The 20,352-nt window shown below is 54.7% G+C and overlaps 1 protein-coding gene across 3 annotated transcripts in view; it reads right to left on the bottom strand.

Moving 5' to 3' along the window:
• The window catches only part of POU2F3 (POU class 2 homeobox 3), a 36,470-nt gene extending 17,590 nt beyond the window's left edge, over positions 1–18,880 (bottom strand). The window contains exons 1-4 of one of the 3 annotated variants that reach the window (XM_021376382.1): positions 18,670–18,880; positions 15,159–15,212; positions 14,416–14,484; positions 4,799–4,833 (exon numbers count right to left, since the gene is read on the bottom strand). In XM_021376382.1, coding sequence (XP_021232057.1) covers positions 4,799–4,833; positions 14,416–14,484; positions 15,159–15,212; positions 18,670–18,880 — 369 coding nt within the window. Of the gene's footprint in view, positions 1–4,798; positions 4,834–14,415; positions 14,485–15,158; positions 15,213–16,659; positions 16,817–18,669 lie in introns of those variants that run through there. The other 2 variants (XM_021376381.1, XM_021376379.1) reach the window with 2 other exon arrangements.

Consider the following 20,352-nt stretch of genomic DNA (forward strand, 5'->3'; position numbering starts at 1 on the left):
CCTCAGAAACAGCTGTAAATCAAAGATCCCCCAGACGATGACCCCAGCAGATGGGGACAGGGCGGAGAGATGAGGTCGGGGAAGCAGGTCCCCAGGTGGCACCTCTGGCAGCAGGCTGGGACTGCAGCACGTGGAATCCGCCTCCTGATTTTGGAAGAGTTTTTTCAGAAGACCCCCTGATTTTTTGGGGCTATTCTGGCAGGTGCATTCCGCTGGCCAAGAAGTCAACTCGAGTCCTAGCAGCTGGGAACGTTAAGCAGCAAAATGGCAGGGTGCTGGTTGAGCACGGGGAGAGAGAGATGTGAAATGCATCCCTTACACTCGTTAGGGAGAGTCATGTATGACACGATGTGGGAGCTCAATGCTGAGTTGAAGTGCACATGAACACCAGAGCACTTCGGTCACGTCTCCTGTTCTCTGATCTAACCCTAGGTGCTCCCCCTGTGCTCACAAGATCTCTCCTGCCCCACCAACACATCACCCAGCTACCTGCTTCCCAAGGTCCTATTCCTAGGAGATCCATAGGAAAGGGATGCACCCACGTTACACCTCTAATGGGCATTAAACAAAGAATATAAAGTAATAGGAGTAAAGAACCAACAGGAAAATTCAGGCTGTGCAGAGCCTCGGGCTACTCAGGCACACGATCACCTGCTCATCTGCCTGAAATATGGCCAGGTCTCACGGCAGCATTGCCTTTATATTGGTACAAATCTCCAACCCATCATTACCATTAAACTAATGACAGCCTGTCTGCAAGGGTCAGCCTCTCGCTGGAACGAAACTGCATGGCGTATTTGGATACAGAACACATCCAGATCCTGCTAAGCCTTTCCTGCCTTGGTAATCCATAACCTTTCAGCTCTGTTACAGAAGATGTCCCAGCACTGGGGTGCAGCGCAGCGCTTGAGAGCATCTCTGCAAGGAGAGGAGGGCCAGCCCTCGCTCTACCCCAGCACTCAGAGCTGCACTGCTGCAAGGCAACGAGCAAAACCATCCCACCCATCACCTCCCTGGTGGAAAAGAAGCCACTGACCCAGGGTCTGTATCTTTCCCTGCTAACTGTAGCGTGCACATCGCGCACACAACACCTGCCATCGCCCAAAACCATCACCCTCAGCTCCATGAGCACTCCAGAACCAATGTTAGTTCAGATTAACTCCAGACAAAGGGCAAATTACCTGCTCTCCAGAACAGCTCTACTCAGAGCCGTCTATAAAAACAAACAGCGTAGCGTTTCCTTACAGGGTGAAAGTTGCATGTACCAGTGAGGAAATTACACAAACAAAGTCTCCCCACCTGGTGAGGATCACTGCACGGCAGCAGGAAAAGCCCCAATGCAACGCCTCCAGGGAGAGCTCTGGACCCAGTGCCCAGCTCTGGACTCGGAGCCGTTTTGCTGCAAGACTCTGAAGCCAGCCTTGCAGAGTTCCTTGCTTCTCCCCCTGACACGCTCTGGCCACGATCCCAAACCGTCAAGAAGCAGATGTCCCTCCCCAGGTTGCCAGCACTGAAGGTGAAAGTTTATTACTCTCTCTTTGCATTTCCCTTGATATAAACAGGAAACAACCAGCATTAGACTCTCTAAATAAAAAAGCCAAACCAGATAGGCAAGGCAGAAGATGCTGCTTTTTTCCATACACGCCCTTTCCCCTCTCATTCACATACAAATTACTGTTGCATCCAGGTGGGAGGAGAGGTTGAAGAGGGGAGGGGGGGNAGTCCTGTCTCTATGGGGCCAAGCTGTCCTTATGGGGCCAAGCCTTCCCTATGGGGCCAAGGTGTCCCTATGGGTCCGAGCGTTCCCTTTGGGTCCAAGTCCTCTCCCTATGGGGCCAACCTTTCCCTATGGGGCCAAGTCTTCGCTATGGGGCCAAGCTGTCCCTATGGGGCCAGGCCTTCCCTATGGGGTCAAGCCTTTCCTATGGGGCCAAGCCTTTCCCTATGGGGCCAAGCCTTCGCTATGGGGCCAAGCCTTCCTTATGGGGCCAAGGTGTCCCTATGGGTCCGAGCATTCCCTATGGGTCCGAGCATTCCCTATGGGGCTGAGCTTTCCCTATGGGTCCAAGTTCTCTCCGTATGAGGCTGAGCTGTCCCTATGGGTCCAAGTCTTTCCCTATGGGGCCGAGCTGTCCCTATGGGGCCAAGTCTTTCCCTATGGGTCCGAGCTTTGCGCCGTGGGGCTGAGCTCCGCGTGTGCCCCACAGTGCGGCGTGGCGGTGGCGGCCGAGGGTCCCGTGGACGCGCGCTGCGTGCAGTGGATCCGCATGGGCACCACGGTGGCCACCAACGCGCTGCTGCAGCGCCGCGGGGAGCGCACGGCCCTGGTGGTGACGCGCGGCTTCCGGGACCTGCTCCACATCGGCACCCAGGCCCGGCCCCACATCTTCGACCTGGGGAGGGGGGGCGGGGGGAGGGGGAAGGACGGCTGCCAAATAGGTTGAGGGAGCAGAAAGCAGCTTTCTCATAAAGCACAGGGCTGACCCACAAACTGCGAGAAAACCTCAAGCTCCGCAAGAGTTTCCCTCCTCCCCATCTGCAGGGTGAGAGCCGTCCCAGCAGGGAACTGGGAGGCAAGAAGGGGTCTAACCAGGTCACTCCACCCTTCTCCTCCTGCCTGGAGCACAACAGGGGAGGGAAGCAGACCTGAAATGTAGGCCATCTACAAAGGCTGGGGGAGAGGCTTAAACGATGTGAGATTTATGATCTTCAAAGCGATTAGCGCCCAACACTCCAAATAAAGTCAAAGAGCTCTCGCATTCGGCTTGGAGTTGGGTTTCAAACCATACTTCTCTGGCTTCAGCTTGAAAACTTGAATTGCAAGGTAACAAAGAAAAAAAAAAAAAAACAACCCCAAACCAACCCAAACCCCAAACCAAAATTAAAAACCCACCAACCTCCACCCTAATGAACGAGCCCGGCATCTGGTTTTACATGAGAACACTTTGATATTTCCATATCTCCCCTCTTCCTTTTTCTCATCGCTCGACATCTATTTGCTGAATTAAAGATAAATTCGCCAATAGCTGAGGCCAACCCGAAACGTGAGCGTGCGTTTGGGCTCAGTTGAGATAATGGCAATGAGAAGAGCAGCTCATCTCTACACGTGGCCTTGGGAGAGCCAAGAGAGGGAGACAGAGAGCCACACTGCCTTAAGGGCCCGCGTCCACCCCCAGGCTCACCCAAATCCTACTGATTATGGGGCTGCCCCCACGCCTTGACCAGCAGCCCTCATTCAGCAGCATGCAAGGGACCAGGAGCTGAATGATAACGAGCCCAATCACTGGCGGCTGCAATACAGCTCTCCCTCACCGCAGTCAATAGCGTTTCCTTGATTAACCTCAGCCCAGGATCCAGTTGTAACATCTTTGTGGTGTTGCCATAGGAAAAGTTTGCAACGGTCTCGTGCTTTCATAGCTTATTTCTATCTGGAGGGAATTTTCTTTTATCGCCCGTCAGAAGCAGATTGGATTCTACTCTTGGCGTGCGAAAAGCCTGTGCTTTGGGCTCTGCAATCCGCAGAGCTGGAGACACAAGACTTTTTGTTTTCAGCTGGGTCTTCCAAAAACCTGGAAGATGGCTGAACGTGTTAAGACACCTTTGGATAGGAAGTTACGACCCACCCAACGCCGGAGCAGCCAAACCAACCAAACAAACAGCAGCTCGCTGACATCTGCCAGACCAGAGCCACCGAGGGAAGGTGGGAAGGCAGGAAAGGGACGGGGCAGCACCAGCTGCCCACCTGCTGCCAGCGGGAAGCCTGCAAAGATCGCAGCCCTTGGACTCGGGGAAGGTGAAGCTGGAAGCTGGCAGGCTGCTGTGCTGTGAGGGGTGCAGACATCAGGTGCTGGTGGCTGCCCATGCAGCTGCTTTCCCAGCTGCAGCTCCCCAGCCAGCCCCAGGCCCTGCAGCAGGTCGGTGGCTTTGCTCTCCAGACCTCCTCTTTTTATTTCTCAGGTCTGAGCCCAGCTCCATGGGTGGCCGTAGGAGTCTTTAGCTTCAGACTTGGAGCATATTTGCATGTTTCTGCGCAGATTCAAGATCCGCTCTCTGCACGGAGCCGTCACCTGCCTCCCTTTGCAGTTCTGCTTTGAGGTTGGTGGATTTCTGAGAGCCAGGTCTGGAAACCTGCAGGCGCTCCATGAGAGAGGGGCTGTTTTAGCTGCATGGAGCTGGAGGATAACATCTCACAGCAAAGGCAGCATCCCTGCAGACCCTCACGTGCTGCCCTGCTGTCAGAAGGACGTGCATTTCTCTGGTGTCCCTTTCCCCACCACCTAGCAAAGAGGAATCTGCCATTGTAGGCAGGCCTGGTCTTGACCTAGGCACTCCAAGACCTCAAACCACCTCATCTCCAGCCCTTGCTGATACTCCCGTGAGTCAGCCCCGTGCTCCCAGACTTGCATACCACAGTGCTTTCAGTGCCAGTGTCGCACATAGTGCGAACGCATGGAGCTTTGTGGTGGGGTTTGCTCATTTGCCGGTGTTACTGTGGTCCCTTTTGTTTCTAAATGACAATAGAAATAATTAAAAAGCCAGAGAAAGCCTCAAGCAAAGCGTGATTTAAAGAAACTCTATAATTAGCTGAATTTCTATGAAATGGGGAAGCCTGGAAACCCAACGTTTTATCTGCCACTGTGTCCCACAAGGGGAATTGGGAAGGACTTCTGTGGTTTGTTTAGCAGTAGCTCACAGCCTCACACTTTTATCTCCTCTTAGGAGCTGCCTGGGACTCAGCGAGACGAGCAACAAACGAACAGCAATCCAAGAAAGCAGGAGAATCCAGAGAGCGTCTTACCTGCCTGTTAAAGTCCAGCCCATTCTGTTCACTTCCTATAAGGAAACAAACAACAACAAAACAAGATCTCAGTATTAATGGCAGTCAGCATCGAGCTAAACTTTCCATAACCATAAGATAACACTGCTGGCTCAGCAGGGAGCAGGGGCAAGGAGAGGAGGGGGAGGTGGAGGCGGTGAGAAGGCAGCAGTGGGAGCACAAGGCTCCAGCAGAGAAGAGCTGGAGGATGCAACACGTGCCCAGGGAAACCCAGCTCTGTGCACAAAGAACTGGCTGTGGGAGAGGCTGGCAAGCAGGTGGCCAGGGCTGCAAACCAGGGTTCTTCAGGAACCCGTGTGGCACCGGGTAATTACGGGATATCTGAAGGAACAGAGGGTGCCGTGGGGTTGTGCTCAAGAGGCGTCTCCTTGATTCCAAGAGAGATTGGCAGGCACAGGGGGAAAATCAGACAGGTTTCAGCCTGAAGGTACCGCACAGGCCCTCACTCATTCCCCTTTGATGATAAACACCCCCCCCTTCCCCCCCCCCCCCCCATCACACCTGCCAAATTCATCAGGAACATCACAGAGGAAAGGCTACACGCTCGGCAGAGATGAATGCTTTAAGGGATTCCACGAAGCCTCCTTCGTTGCAAAGGCAACCCCAAGAAACCCCTTCCCTTCTCTTTGCAAGCCATTCCCTAGCCCATCCTCTCCCAGCCCAACTGGGCTCGTGATAAACAGCCTTAAATTGTTCACATCCCACCAGCACAAGCCCCCGGGGGCCTCCTCCTCCCGTGCTGTTTTCTTTTCCCCCAGTATAACGTTCCCCACGAAGCACAGCCCGTGCCCTGTGCTCTGACCAAGCTCTCACACATCGTGTTGCTCGAGAGTTCACAGCTCCTGCATGAGGCTGGGACCCAGCTCAGGGAGGCTGTGCAGGCAGGAGCTCGCACTCAGCTCGCAGCTTGCTTTCAAGCTTCTCCCTTAACCCAGCACACAGTTCAGCTCACACCATGCGTGGTATTCCCCGGAGAATGAGCAGAGCTCTTTCAGATCCTCAGGGGGTGATGCACCCACTCCAGGTCTGCACCTTTTCCACCAGCTTGTCTGCACGCCTGCAGTGCTAGAGCCCGTCCTCCTTCCTGGCTTCTTCCCAAGCGACTTTTCAAAGCTTTTCTCCCTTTCCATCCCACCTTTTCCATGCAATTCCCTGCTCCTACTTCTGCTCTGGCCACGGCCACCTGCTCCCCGACCACCTCTCCCCGCTGCTCCACCCCAGGAATTGGTTCATTCATTGAGCTCCAGCTCCCAGCGCCAACGACTGCGCGGATCAGCGATGGGAATGCTGATAGCGTTAATAGATGATCGCAATCAGCATCCACACACCTGAGCAGGGCTGCGTGAGGATCTTCAAGGCCTGCTGCTTCTGCCTTTGAAACTCATGGGGGGGAGGGGGGGAAGGTTGATGCAATCTAATGGCAGTAGCTGAAGGGAAGAAGGGCAAGAAGGAGAGAAGGAAATAAAGTTCCCAGTTGCTAAAATAGAACAGGAAGGAAAAGGTAATCTTCTGGTTTCTTGGATGCAAGACTTTCGCTCACGTTCAAATGCAGCATGTTGATGAGGCAAGATTCAAAGACCTTGAGGGAAATCCCTGGGTCCCAGTGATGAGGGCTCTGAGTCACCCCGTACACCCCAGCTCTTGGAAGCGGGCAGCAGCTCCGTGCTGCATCACTGCGCCACGAGCCAAGCTCTCCAAACAAGGCTCTGCCAAAACACACAGCGCTTCAAAGCACCCAGGCCCAAGCTCCTCAGCACATCCCCTCCTCCTCTTCCTCCAGCCTTCCCACCTTGTGCTTTTCCCTCCATCAAACTGCTCCTTTTGTACCTATCCTCTCCCACAGGACCATACACAGCACCATCCCACCTCACGTGAAGTCTGTTTGGGTTTTTTTTTTTTTTTTTGACAATGGAACATGCTAGAGATGTGCATGGAGATCCACGTGAGCCTGTTTGCAGCTTGGGTGTCCAAGGCTGAGCTGCTGCCCCAGGCTTTCTTGGTAGACAGCAAGGAGCACCAAGCACCTCCAGAGGCCATTTCCCCAACCTATCTCAGACTCCTATCTCAGCCAGAGATGAACAGCCCTCTGGAGACGACAACTTCTCTTTATTGACTGCAAGGAGACCCAGGGGTAACTGGTTCAGGCTTAGATGTCCAAGAGTGAGATATTTAAAGCGGGGCGAGGTGATTTCTGCTCCCAGCGGTTATGTAAATGGGAGCTGGATACACAAATCTCTGCCACTTTTCAGCAGGATCCGTGAGTGTTTGCGCTCTGATTTATTTGCAAACAGATCTCATCATTTTCTATTTCGGTAAAAGCTTGTGTGTCAAGTAGAATTAACATGATTCCAGCTGCGAGCCAAGGCTCGGGTGTGATGGGGATAACAACTCTTCTTCCAGCTAACTCACTGACTTTCCTACAATCATGTTAAAAGCAGACCAGTTTCCTTCCAGTTCCTACCAGCACCAGGACCCACGCTGGAGCGCTCGTTTCTCTCTTTAAAGGAATGAGCTGTTCAAACAATGATGATCTGCACTTAAGATTTAATCTTTCCTAGCTCCAGGTGATAAAAAGAAAGAAAAGTGTCAGTGGCAGCAGATTCCCAACTGCTGCAAAGTGCCAGAACTCCATTCATTCTGGTGGAGCTCTGCAGCAGCCAACAACACAGCCAGACACGGTGGGATCCCAGAGGCTCAACGCAGCCCTCTGCTCCCGGAATTGCACCCAAATGGGGAAGCCTTGGGATTCAAAGAGAGCTCTGAGCTCCTCACGCTACATTTCCCCGCAGCTTCCCCATCCACGAGGCTCCCGTGGGTGTCCTGGATGGAGGGGAAGAGGCAGCGATAAGCCCCGCAGCGCGGCAGACAGGGACCGCGCTGCTCTCCTCGCTTCACCTGGCAGCTGTTTTGCATAGCACTGGCATCAGATCTGGTGCGAGTTTGCCTGGGGAGGTTTCTCTGGGGATGGGAGCAGCAAAGCAGTTGCTTTCCCCCCCAAGTCTGGGAGGCTTCGTGCGCTGAGAAAACCCAGCATCCATGCTCCGTCCCATCCGGCTCGATTCCCACTGGGAGCTGCCCAGCCAGCCCAGAACTCGAGGGTGAAAGCCCCACAAGGGAAGAAAACAAAAATGAGGATTGCAGCACGTTTTCCCCTTCACAAAGCAAAGACATGCGGATGTCACCTGCAGGAGTGACAGCCACCCAGCAACACGACCAGGTTGCCACCTTCATTCTGACTCCATTCCCTTTCCCACCCAGCTCCACGCTTAGTTCAATCCTGGGAGGGATGGGGAATTAGAGAGCGACTTCAACCTGTAGCAGGTGTTGGGGAATTCCCACAGGGAATCAGTTTTCTGCCCCGTGCATTTGGGAGGGAAATTCGGAACAGCTGAACGACAGTGGGGGAACAGTGCCAGGCAGACAGAGGGCAGGGGCTCAGATGTCTAACCTGCAGCATCTAATTGGGAGCCAATTGCTCTAGGCTGCCTCTGCAGCCACGGAGAGGAAGACAGCACTTGCAGAGGGCAGCTCACCTCACCCCTAGGACAGAGGGATGAATCACCTCTGGAGCCGCCTATTCCCATCACTGAGTCTGTGGGGTGAGCAGGTCAGAGTACTGAATAGCTGAAATTAAGATTTCTCTCCCCTATCCTCAAGTATTTTAGCACCATGGCTGATAAAGCACAGTACCACTGGGGACTGACAAAGCAGGCTGGGTGCAGGGCACCTTGCAAGACACGTTTTCTAGAAGCTGGGGAATTAACTTGCTCACATGGACTGAAGTGTCAGATCTCTCACCCCAAACAACACGTGAAATTAAAGCATCACCCAAGAGCAGGTAAAGAAATGGTGACGTTAAACACGGCTATAGACAATACTTGAGCCACACGCTGTAAGCAAAGAAAACCTCTCACCTGCACTGAGCACGACGTGGCTCTATTAAATCACAAAGAAATTCAGCATCCTCAGCAACCCAGATCCCTTTGGGTACTCAGCCACCACCTCATGGATCTCTCCACCACCCCCAGCAGCCACTTCTGCAGACTCAGCAGCGAGGGCCTGGCTGGGAGGATCTCGCTCAATCACCTTCTCACACCTCAGAGCCATCACCCCCCTGACCACCCCCACCTGTGCCCAGAGATGATGAGGAGCAGAAGCCACAGCTGAGCAGCCCCTGCTCCGTTCCCTGGCCCCTGCTGGGATGCTTGCTGTTCTCAAGGCTACCTAACTGCAGGAGTGCTTCTTAAAGGGAGAAAGGGAAAGTGTGAACAGGATGGGAAGTTTGCAAGGCAGCCAAGCAGGGCTGTAGTTTCCCCATTCACTGTTTGCTCTCCCAACACAAACAGACCCAGCCGGGGCACTGGAGCACCTCTGTGGGAGAGCCAAGGCTGCTTAGCAAGGAAAGTGAATCCGCGCTGACTCAGTCAAAGACTGCAGGGGAAGCTTTCACTCGAGTGTTTAATTCGCGTGCAAACCCCCGGCTCACACCGATGCCTTTCCCCCATGAGCTCCCCTCCCCCCCCAGTGCCACGGCCGTACCCCCCGTGTGGGTCAGGGTGCGGGGGGGAACGCGGGACAGCGAGTGTGGGAGACTGGGGCATCTTCCCGAAGGAAACCCGAGGGCAGCAGTTGTTCCCACGGAAAACATTTCACCTGCAGGTGTTGGGAGAGGGCAAGTCTCTTCTCTTGGGCCAGAGGCAAGAGGCAGATCAGACCAGCTCTTCCTTTGCCCCTCTAATTCAAGTCAAACCAGCCTTTTGTTCCCCTTCCCCTCCCCATCCTTTTTTATCCTCTTCCATAATGGGATGTTTAAGAAAAAAAAATAAAATAACCCAACCTCAAACCCTAATCACCTTCATTTGAATTTCAAATATCCCCCTCCTGGCCTCCCCCACGCCCCAACTGACTTGGAGCTGGGAATATGGAAATTTCTCCTGCTCGCCTTAAATGTGGCTGTGCTATGAAAATCACCAGCCCTATGCAAATCCCGAGCAAGCCCCATTGCCATAGCAACCAGCTGTTTCCAGCCCTGCTGCTGCTGCTCTTACTTCTTTGGGACTTGTCCTGGGGCTGTTGGTAGCTGCAGGGGGAAGAGACAAGAGAGCTCCCGGAGGCTTTGAGGGAAGTTTCACCAGGGAGAGCTGCCCCTGGGAGAGGTGCAGCCGAGGACGAGGTGTGGGGCCAGGAAGGCCAAGTTTCCTCAAAAGGCTCCAGCCTCATCCAAAGAGACAGCAGCAAAAGAAAGAGACGGGCTCAGCCCAGGCATCCCTGGTGAGCTGTGTCGGTGAGCAGTGCAAAACCTGAGCGCCCATCTCATGCCAACATTGCTTGGGCATGTGTCCTGCCTGAGTTAGAAGCTGATGTGGAGGTGAAGGCCTCCGTATCTTACTGGGGTATAAGACATAAAGTTTGAAAGAAACCCTCCCCAGCAAGCCCAGAGAGCTACCACGGGAATATGACAAACCCTGTGTCCCCAGATAGCAGGGAGAACTGCAGCGGGGAGCTCACGTCCCAGCATCGAGGTGGGAGATGAGATGGGGATCCCCCCTTTGGAGCCGAGGAGCACAGATGGGCTGATTACATTTGTACAGAGAGTGCGTGGCAGAGAGACTGGAGACAAGGGCTCTGATTTTCCATGTTGCAGATTTGATGCAAAATGCATGGACAGAGATGTCAGGAGATAGGGTACTTGTAGGGTTTTTTGCTTTAGTGGAGGATTTTGGTGGCCAGCTCTGAGCTGCCTGGCTCTGGAGTGGGGGCCATTGGGTGAAGGCAGATGTGTGCCTCTTGCTGCCATCCTTCCCTTGCCACAAGCTGATGAGCTGTGCAGCTGGGGAGAAGAGTGGCATCCAAAGGGCCATCCCCTCTGCAAGACCATAGGAGCAGATGCACCATAGCTCCTCACCGCCTCCATTTTCTTTGGGTTGAAAGGAAAAGTTCTTCCTAACCTTCAGAGAGAGCGATGTCTGCTCTACGGCTTCCTAACACACCCAGAGATGCTACCCAGGCCGCGAGGCTGACACAACCACGATGCTATTGCCATCAGAGCCAGTCAACAGCCCACCTTTCTGGAACCACAATCTCAAACCTGACTGCTCCCAGATCGCAGCCACTCAAAGCTCCATCCACTGCCACCGACACCAAGGCTGCAGGGCTGCCCCACGCTGCACAGCCCAGCTCCCTCCCCGTGCACTGGGATGCCCATTGCACCCGCCCCGGGCTGCTGGCAGGCTGTCCAGATCCCCGCGTTGCAGGGTGGGGAGGGAAGATGTTCGGAGCGCCTGCAGCTATTCAGTTACCGATGGTTGTGTTTGAAGAGCTTCCCTATCGCCCTTTTGTTAAGGCTTTGGCTTCCCCCCCATAGCCTCAACAGATGAAATCAAAGGGAAGTAGCTCTGCTTGGTGTAACCTGTTTTGATCAAGCAGATAAACGGGGAACAAGTGTCTGACACAAACAAACAGACAGACGGAGGCAAGTCCCACCTCAGCATTTTGTTGCATCAGATACAGAGGGCTTAGATAAACCACAAGAAGGGGGAGATCTCTGCCTCTCGGCTTGAAGACCAGGGGCGACACTCGGCAGTGCCAAGCCCCCACAGTTCCCATAAAAAAAACCAACCCAGAACTTGCTGGCATGGCTTTCATCAGTTTAAAAAGATGAAAAGAGCTCGGAGCCAAGCGCTTGTCATTACCCCCCATGGAGACCGCGAGCCCCGCAGCACCCCAGTGCATGGAGCCCTACCAGCATCACACAGGGTGAGGAGGGCCCAGTGGGGACAGCTGGGCTCTATGGGGCTGCATGGACCCACGCATCCCAGAGAGACCCCTGTAGGAATAACCCCTGCAGCTCACGTGTGTATTGTGATGGGAAAGGCAGGAGGAAAGCACAGAAGGGCTTAGGAGGCGCAGCACTGCTCGGGTAATATTCCATAGGGTTTATCTTTTTCTCAAGCAGCAAAATTTCTCTACAACCAGCAAACATGGAGGGAAGCAGCTCGAGCAAGCTCAAGTTTTTGGAGAGCGTCTTGTTCAAAGCTTCCAAGCTTTGTACGAAATCGGCGTGGAGAAATAAATAAAAGCAGCAGCAAAGCCGAGCTTTCCTGACCCCTTACAGGAAAAGGAGAAGATGCTGAAAGTTCCTCAAAAAAGGGAAAAGCCCCATGATTTTTCTGGGCGCTTTCAATGTAAAACAGTGCCCCAGATTACCCTTTCCTCCCTGTAAGCCTGGAACTGGCGGAGATATGAAAGGATGAGATGATGCCTCTGCTACTGACACTTCCCATCAGATCTGCAGGCATCGGTTTCAGATCAAGGGCTTGGTTTACAAAAGCGTTTTGGCACCCAGAGCCCTCCAGATTTCTTTTATTATTATTATTATTTAAAATTCCTCTTGGAGCCAGTCTACGTCTTTATGGGATGAAAGGCCTTTGTAAATCTGCACCTAGAAAGATTTCCATTCTTTGGAAGCTGTAATATTGGTAGTTTGGTAACTGCTGCCTTCTATGAAAGGAGCAAGATTCCTGGAGAGCTGAGCATCACCCCAGTTCGTTAGGAAATGGGCCTTCAATTAATTAATAAGTAATTGGAAAAGAGATTTTCCCACATGAAGTGGGTAAACAAAACCCCAAACAGTGAGGAGCTGCGGTAAGTATTCCTCTCATGCTGCCTATCAGGGAAAACAGACGCGCTCAGGGAAGCTCAGTACAAAGCTCTCTGTTTTCGGTAAACGGGGATTGCTGGAAAGGGGAAAAACCAAACAAAGGCACCAGGGAGAGTTGGTGCAGCACTGGGGCAGCCCCCTGGGGGGCTCAGTCAGGGGTGGGTGCTGTGGGACCCCAAAGGATCCGCCAGCATTGGGGAGCCCGAGAGAGAAAAGCCTGATGTACATGGGTTCCTTGCATCAGTCCACAGGTCTGCAGTAAAGGAGGGAGGTTTACAGACCCCTTCTGATATCCCGGCCTGATGGAAGGCTCCTGGAGCACAGCACTGCTCAACACTCTCCATCACCACTCGGAAGAGGCACTACAGCTCACGCTAACGGCTTCCTGGGAAGTTGACGCCGAAAACGTGTTTTATCCCCACAGCTTTGTGCTGGCTTCTCCTCTACTGAACACCAGTGCTGTTAGCAGCGGCTCTCCCAGTGACATCCAGCCATGACAACACCCAGCTCTGGCATAGCACGACCTTCCCTCGCCACCATTCAACCACGCTGCCCATCAGCAACATGTGCCAGGGGACCCCCACTCCCCATTCAACGCCCAGTTACAGCCAATGCTAATCTGGAAGGCTTTGGGCAGCTGGAGCCGTGTCTGTTGCCAGGCTGGGAGACATCCATCTCCAAAACCCAGTGTGGGGTCAGCTGGAAGCCATGAGCTGACCTGACCAAAGTCAACGGGAGTTCACGGACGTGAATAGAACCAGATCGTATCTCGGCCTTAGATTGCGTCAAATAACTCAACTTCAGAGCACTGAGTGCGCAGCGTAAATAAAGGGGCACTCTTAGTCCCATTAGAACATGCCTAGGCTTACTCCGGCTTTCACCAAGCTCCCTTGTTTTTTTTCCCTTCCCTCTCAATTGACAAAAGCAAACGGGAAGCAATAAAATCATTCCCTGTGAAGTTTTAATCTGTTGTTACGCATCTTCCCACCCCGAGCTTTGTGTTCTCCAGAGAGCAACAACTCTCATGCATTGTCTGCGAGTTTTGGCTTTAAATGGTGTTTATTTCTACCTCTCCAGATGAGTCTCTCTGTTTCTAGTAATCTTTGTTTGTTGTAACCCCAACCAGTGGGTGCTTAATGCATGTCTTATTGCTGTTTATTGGCCTAGAAAGGAACCTGACCGTAAGCCTTTGTGAAGTCCTGTCCTCAAAGCCCACTGCAGGCACAAGTGATGCTGGAAAACACAGCACTGATTTTCCCGGTGCATCTCACGCCTCATGGCAGCACATGAAGCAATGGGTGAACTAGGATAAGTCAATGCTGTTCTCTTCTCAGGATCACTCTGTTCTTCAGCTTTCCATTTTTAAGGGAAATTGGGGCTTCTGGCCACAGAGCAGTGGAGGACTGAGCGTCAGGTGGGAGCGTGATGAGAAACCCCATCACGCTTCACGATGAGCAGCGTTCCCTCCTCGCTGCAACGGCCCGGCTGGATTTGGGTATTCCACAAGTCCCTCCCATTTTTCTACAGACACGAGGCCAAAAAAAGTCTGAGTCCCTGGGCCCTGCATCCGGGGAAACATTCCTGGCATCAACCCCGCGTACAACGTCTGCGCTAAGCTGAGCGGCCCAGGACTATTCCAGTGGCATAATTCATTTGGCAAGAGAGGAGCACATTTCCCTGCCGAAACCGCAGAGGACGTTCCCGAGCCACGCACTGATTCACGGCTGTGACAGAGGAGCTTGCATGCTGATCAAGATACGGGTGCAACCCTCGCCCATAGCGCATATTTGATCAACTCCGGGCTGGCTGAGGGAGCACGATGCAGAGCAACAGGCGTGGAGCAGCAAAGCACGGCAGGAGCTTCCAGCACCCGCTGCCCCTCTGCCCCACAGCCCCCCGTGTCCCGGACCCCCCCTACCTGGCTCCACTTGGTCGGGCTCGTGCCGGGTGTCCGTGGAATCCGCCGCATCGCTGCTCATCTTGATCTCTGCAAAAAAAAAAAAAAAAAGAAAAAAGATGGCACAACTGATTTTAATAACAGGTCACAGTCCCAGGCAACAGGCACATGTGGCTTCCACTAAACAGCACAAATGAATGTGTAATTATAATAAACCATCAGACTTTCAAATTTCTGATTCCTTCAACATACAGCCACTAGAATATTCATCAGCTCCGAGGATGCACTTTCCCTCCTGTTGCTCTTTGCAGCCCCCTCCTCAGCTCACTGATGTGCTTCTCACCCTTCACACCATTCCTCTTCCCACAGAGAACAAGGGGCACTTCTGAGCCCTACAAGCCCCCCCAGCCTCTTCCTTTATATGAAGACCTCCCAGAGCAGCTGGGGGCACCTCCCTCCATCCCCACACCTGGAGGAAAAGGGGACCCCTCCCAGCTTCCATCCTCCTCTATGTCCCATCCTTTCATTCTGGGACAGCGTGGCCGAGCTGGTGCTGGTTTGGTGCCATACTGGCACTGCTTGGAGCAGGATGCTCCCAGGGAGGCCGCTCCTTCTCTCACCCCCTTCCAAACTCTGCTCTTCCCAATACATCTGCTTGCAAACTGTTCACCCAACACGTGCTCGCTGCCCCCAGAAGAACACTGCCCACGCCATCCAACACATTTCCCTCCATCCTTCGCAAGGCCAATAAATTCGTCATTTACCCTTGAAGTGATGGCTGCCACCACACCCGGGGCCACGCTCTCCTTCGGGGACAGCTGAAAGAAAAGAGTGGGAATAGTCAACTTCGCACGGGATCGCTCATCTCCTCCTTAACAGAGGCAAAGTACACAGAGCGAAAGAAGGAAGAATATCTATTCAAATTCAGACGGACACCCCCTCGCCCTCTTCTCCCCTTTGCATGGGAATTTTAACTCTTTCCAGGCTAGTTGGGGAGGAAAAAAAAAAAAAAAAAGAAAGGAAAAAGATAATACATTTTTATAGAGACCCAACAGAGCAATTTGCATGTGCCTCCTGCAGCCAATCCCAGCCCCACCAGTCACCAGATTTGCATCGGGGAATAACAACAGCGTGGAAGCGGGGCACTGTTTGCTGTGGTTTTGCTGGGACAGCAAAGGCAGGTGGAAGCCTTCTTAAAGGCATCACGCAACCCTTTTCCTCTTCCCTATGCATGCCTTGTGTTATTTCCAACCGGCCAAAACAGCCTGCGTGTTTTTATTCCAATTTCCCTCTATTGCTCACAATAGAGCAGGCACCTTTCTCTCATTTCCCTCCTATTGGAGCTGCCAGCGTGCCAATGTCAAACTCTCCGCTTTTTGGCCAAAAGAGAAGGCCTTCATTTGGGTTAAGGTCTGAAACTCTTTCCTGAGCTAAAGTCTGGAGGAAGAAAAAAGAGTAAAGCTGTGCACCACAGCAGCACAGAGCCAGCCACGCACTTCAGAAACTTCCTTTCCTTAAACTGTCTGAAGGAGCAAGGGAGGAAAAGGAGAGGGAAAAGTGTTTCTTTTCAAGTAATCCCTCTGCAATTAAGACACGAGCGTTTAGTGGGGCTTCTAAGTATTTCTACTGCAGGAAGAGCAATTATCTCCAGCTATAAACATCTTCTTGTCTTGTACTGCTGCCAGGGGACCCTAACTTAGGCAGGCTACAAAGCGCTCAGCTCTGTCTGCTGCCAGGAGGTAGCTGGAGGAGAAGCCAAGTTCTCATAAAATAAAATAAGAATACAACTTAAAAAAGCAGGGAAGCAGCAGAGGGATGTGCTGCATGCACCTCCAGCCCCCCTCCTTCATGCCAGGTCAAGGCCAGGCAGCATGCAACCAGCAGCAACCCTCACCCCTCTACATTTATCATGTGGGGCGTGGGGGGGCTGGGGAATGGCATCCGCCACTTGATTGCTTATCAGGTATCATCCATCAGTTTAATTCCCTCCTGCTGCAGCCAGGAGATAAGGCGATGCCCCGTGATGCTCTCATACAGAAAGCAAAAGAGTTTTGTTTTCACAGAGGCTCAACTTCCCCTCGTCACCCTGACACAAGTTATTATAGCTTAAATGCACTGGGGGGGGGGGGAGGGGGAGGAGAAATAAACCCCCTCCCCCACTCCTCAAAAAATGAGCAGAAGAAAAAACGAAAAACCAGGGAAAAAAAAAAAAAAGCAATGCTTTTTGATGGAGGTCTGCTGATATGAGTGACACGGGGTGCCCACCTCATGAACACGCATGGGTGGCAGTGCTGCATCCTCTGAGGGGTCCCTGGGAGCAAGGGCTGGGGATACAGGGGGTGACTTTGTGATGTAAGCACAGCCAGGATGGGGACACCTCATTGTCCTCCACTATAACCCAGGGGCAGAGCGACACGCTTTGAGCCCCCGTACATGGCAATTTTTCTTAAGGCAAAGCAGGCTGTGAGACACTGAGGCCGGCCAAACACGGGCTCCCTCCATGCAGCTCTGCAATAGATGGAGAGCAAGCCGAGTGCAAACATCGCTGGGAAAAATAATGCAACGTGGGACTGCCTGGCTCCCAACCACAGCCCCATTAGGAGCCGCCGCTGTGGCCTGGGCCATATTAAAAATGTGCTGCCAGAGCTCAGCTACCTGCAGAAGGGGCAGGCTGCTTTGTTTACCCAGACCAAAGCAACTCTACCGGTGCAGACACTTCTCTGGGGATATATCTGCATCTCTATTTTGGCCGAAACAAATGGTGTCAGCAAATAAAGCTTTCCCAAGCCCTTATTCCTCGGAGTTGTTCCGACACGGGCACCAGCGTAAACCAGCCTGGTGGCTTTAAGAGAAAAAAAGAAAGTGGTGGGGAAAAATGGGGCTGGCTGAGTCCGGCACCTGGAACTTGATGGGTTTTGCTGCGTTCTGTGTGCCCGAGCCCTGCGGAGGCTGCAGGAAGCTGAAAAGGTGCAGATGTGGGGAGCAGGGGTTGGCTCTGCTGCAGGGGAGCAGTGTGCAGACCCTGCGTGGGGGGGGACAACGTGGGTTTCAACCTTGTGAGCGGCTCAGCAGGCAGATCTCCCATTGCAGCAATGGAATAACTCCCTCCTACCTGCGCTGGGCTCTGCCACGTGGAAGCAGCTGGGCCCACGTTTGTCTCCCTCCCTGTAGACCCACTGCTGGAAGCTCGAGCCCCTCGGTGGGGGATTTGGGAGGGAGAGGCTCAGCGTGCGCCCCACAGCACGCAGCTCCCAGCCAAATCCGCGCCGGGAGCGATGCCACGGGCTCTGACACAGGGCACGGTATCAACATGGGGAATCTTCTCATGAAGAAAGAGTCGCCCACAAGCCGAGCAGCTGGGCGGATAGGAGCCTGGGGGGGACGCGGCCTCGGGAGACACCGCACACGAAGGCCCGGCGCAGGTGCTCAGACCCCGCTGCATTGCCATCCTCCCGCTGCCTCTCCCGGTGGTGCGGAGGCTCCCAGCTCAGCTGCACGTGGCCCCTGCCCCCCAGCACCCCATCCCATGGGGGGGGCTGTCAGGACCCAGCCCACAGCCCCATATGCTTGGGGACGGTCCCTTCACTCTGCACCGGGGCTCCTCGGGGTAGGAACGGCAGCCAAACCTGGGGTGCAGGGCGAGCCCGAGCTCCTGGCAGCGCTGAGGCATTTGGCACCCATTGCTCCGCTCCCAGAGAGGGCTGCTTGGAGGTGGGGGGCTGCCAGGCTGCATCTCTGTGTCAAACCCCCTGGGAGCAGCGTGTGCTCCTTCTGTGTATCGCCCTTCATTCATTCCTCGTCCTCCCCCATCCCATGAGGAGTCACCCTATCCTCCTACAGCTCCCTGCTCATTCATTTCTCCCTCCTTTTCCCTCTTCACCATTCCCTTTTCTCCTTGCAGCCCACCTCCCACCTCCCTCTCACTCGCACATCCTTCCTGCAGCCCTCTGTGGCTTCGCTCCTGTCACTGGGCTTTACCCCAGTGACACCACACAAACCTGGGGCTCTGGCACTGCCTGCCCATTTTCCAGCTGCCCAACGCCTTTCTCTCTGCCCTGCTGCGCTCAGCTCTGCAGCCCACGTTGGTGCTGGCAGTGCAAGCAGCACTTCCACACTGCGTACCCAAAAAAGGGTCGGGGCAGCGTCCACCCCTGGGTGCCAGCTGCGATCGCTGACTCCAACAGGAGAGAAGAGGAGGCAGAGGAGAGGGAAAAGCCAGAGGAATCGCAGCAACCCCGTTTCCTGCAGCCCGACCCTTCCTGCCGCGCTCGTTACCTGCGTGCACGGACTCCAGGTTCACCATCCTGCTGGCGGGGGGAAACCCGCGGTGCGCCCAGCCTCCTGCCGTCAGCCCCAGGTTGCCAGGGGCTGCCAGTTTGCCCTCCCTCCTCTGCCACCCGCTGCTGCCTCTCGAACCGGGCGCGGGTCCGCTCCCGACGGGACCTACAGCTCCATTGCCTGTTGCCATGCAGGGCCAGGTGAGCATGCGGCTCCGCGCCACGCCTCGCCCCACCTCCGGCTCCCTCGGGTGCCCTGACACCCAGCAGCCTGGCGCCCGGCCCATGCAAAAGCACCATTTGCATATTAGTAACCGGGGAATGGATGAGTCCCTGCAGCGCTACCAGGGCGTGGGGTGGGGTGGGAAGGAGGCGGATCGCTCGCCCGCCCGCGCCGCCTCGATGCGCCCCGCAGCACCTGCGAGCAGGCCTGGCTGCAGCCCCACGGCCGCCTCGTGCTGCTGTGGGCATTGCGAGGGGCCGAGGCACGATGCCGGGCTGGGCAGCAGTCGGAGGGAAGCTGCACCTTGGTGGTGGTTGGGCTGGGCCACCAGCGTGCCCTGCACGGGGCTGGGCATGAGGGATCCATGTGAAGGGCTCAGCTCGGGACGGAGCGGTGCCCCAGTGTGGCTGAAGGCAGGGCGAAGAGCCGTGCACACAACTACCCCTTCCCAAGCTGTGCTCCCTGCCACAAGGCTCGAGGAGAGGGAGGCAGGGCTGGGGGCCTCCTCCTCCCCGCCATGTCGCTTCAGGCTCCAGGATTCCAGGGAAGCCAGGGAGAAAATCCCCTAGCTGCAGGCAGGCCTGCGCTCCATCCCGTGGCAGCACCAGCATCACCCTGACCTACCCAAACCATTGAATGAATCTATACCTGCGGTCTCTGTCTGCCCCTTGTCCCTCCCTGCACTGCCCCAATGCCCCCTGCCTTGCCCAGGGGGGCACAAACCTCCCAGTCTCTGGCTCAACCCTTCCTGAAAGCGTTAACGTGCTTTATCCATCAGAGCTGCCAGGTACAAGCTATCACACATCCATCTCTCCCTGCCTCGTGCACGTTCCAGGGCTCTCGGTTTTCCCACATGCTGCTCTCCCTCCCTGGAAAGACAGGTTTCTCCCAAGGGACGGGTGGGTGGTGGGCAGGCTCTCTAGGCTTCACCTCCACCCCAGTGTGGGGCTATGGGGCTGGAGTGAGAGGGGACACCCTTGGGAGAGGGGAGCGGGCCGCAAGGATGTGCTTCAAAATTAAAAAAGAGGAGGAAAGCGGGAGTAAAAATGGAAAGGGGAAAGCGGAGAGGAGGCTCCCATGTTGGCAGGATGGAGGGACTGAAGGGAGATGGCATCGGGCTGTGCTCAGCGCTGCTCCAGGAAGCAGGAGGTGACACGGGCGGGTTGTGCAGGACTCTTGCTCCTGGCCTCCTGCCACCGCTCCATGGCACGGCCCCAGCTCGGCCGGACCCGTGGGCATTCCTGGGCACTGCTGGGCTGCTGGTGAGCGCTGCCGGCGTGACCCCCACGCCTGGGATTTCCCCACCTTGAAGCCTGATGCGATCAGGTGTCCAACACTGCGTCAGACGTGGGTTTGGGGGTGGCACCCAGCCAGCTGGAAGCGGGGCAGAGAAAAGCTCCCTAAGGGCTGGGGGGCACCGACACTCTCTTTCTCCCCCCATCTCAAGCGCTCAGTCAC

Source organism: Numida meleagris, chromosome 23, assembly GCF_002078875.1.
Source record: "Numida meleagris isolate 19003 breed g44 Domestic line chromosome 23, NumMel1.0, whole genome shotgun sequence".
NCBI lineage: Eukaryota > Metazoa > Chordata > Aves > Galliformes > Numididae > Numida > Numida meleagris.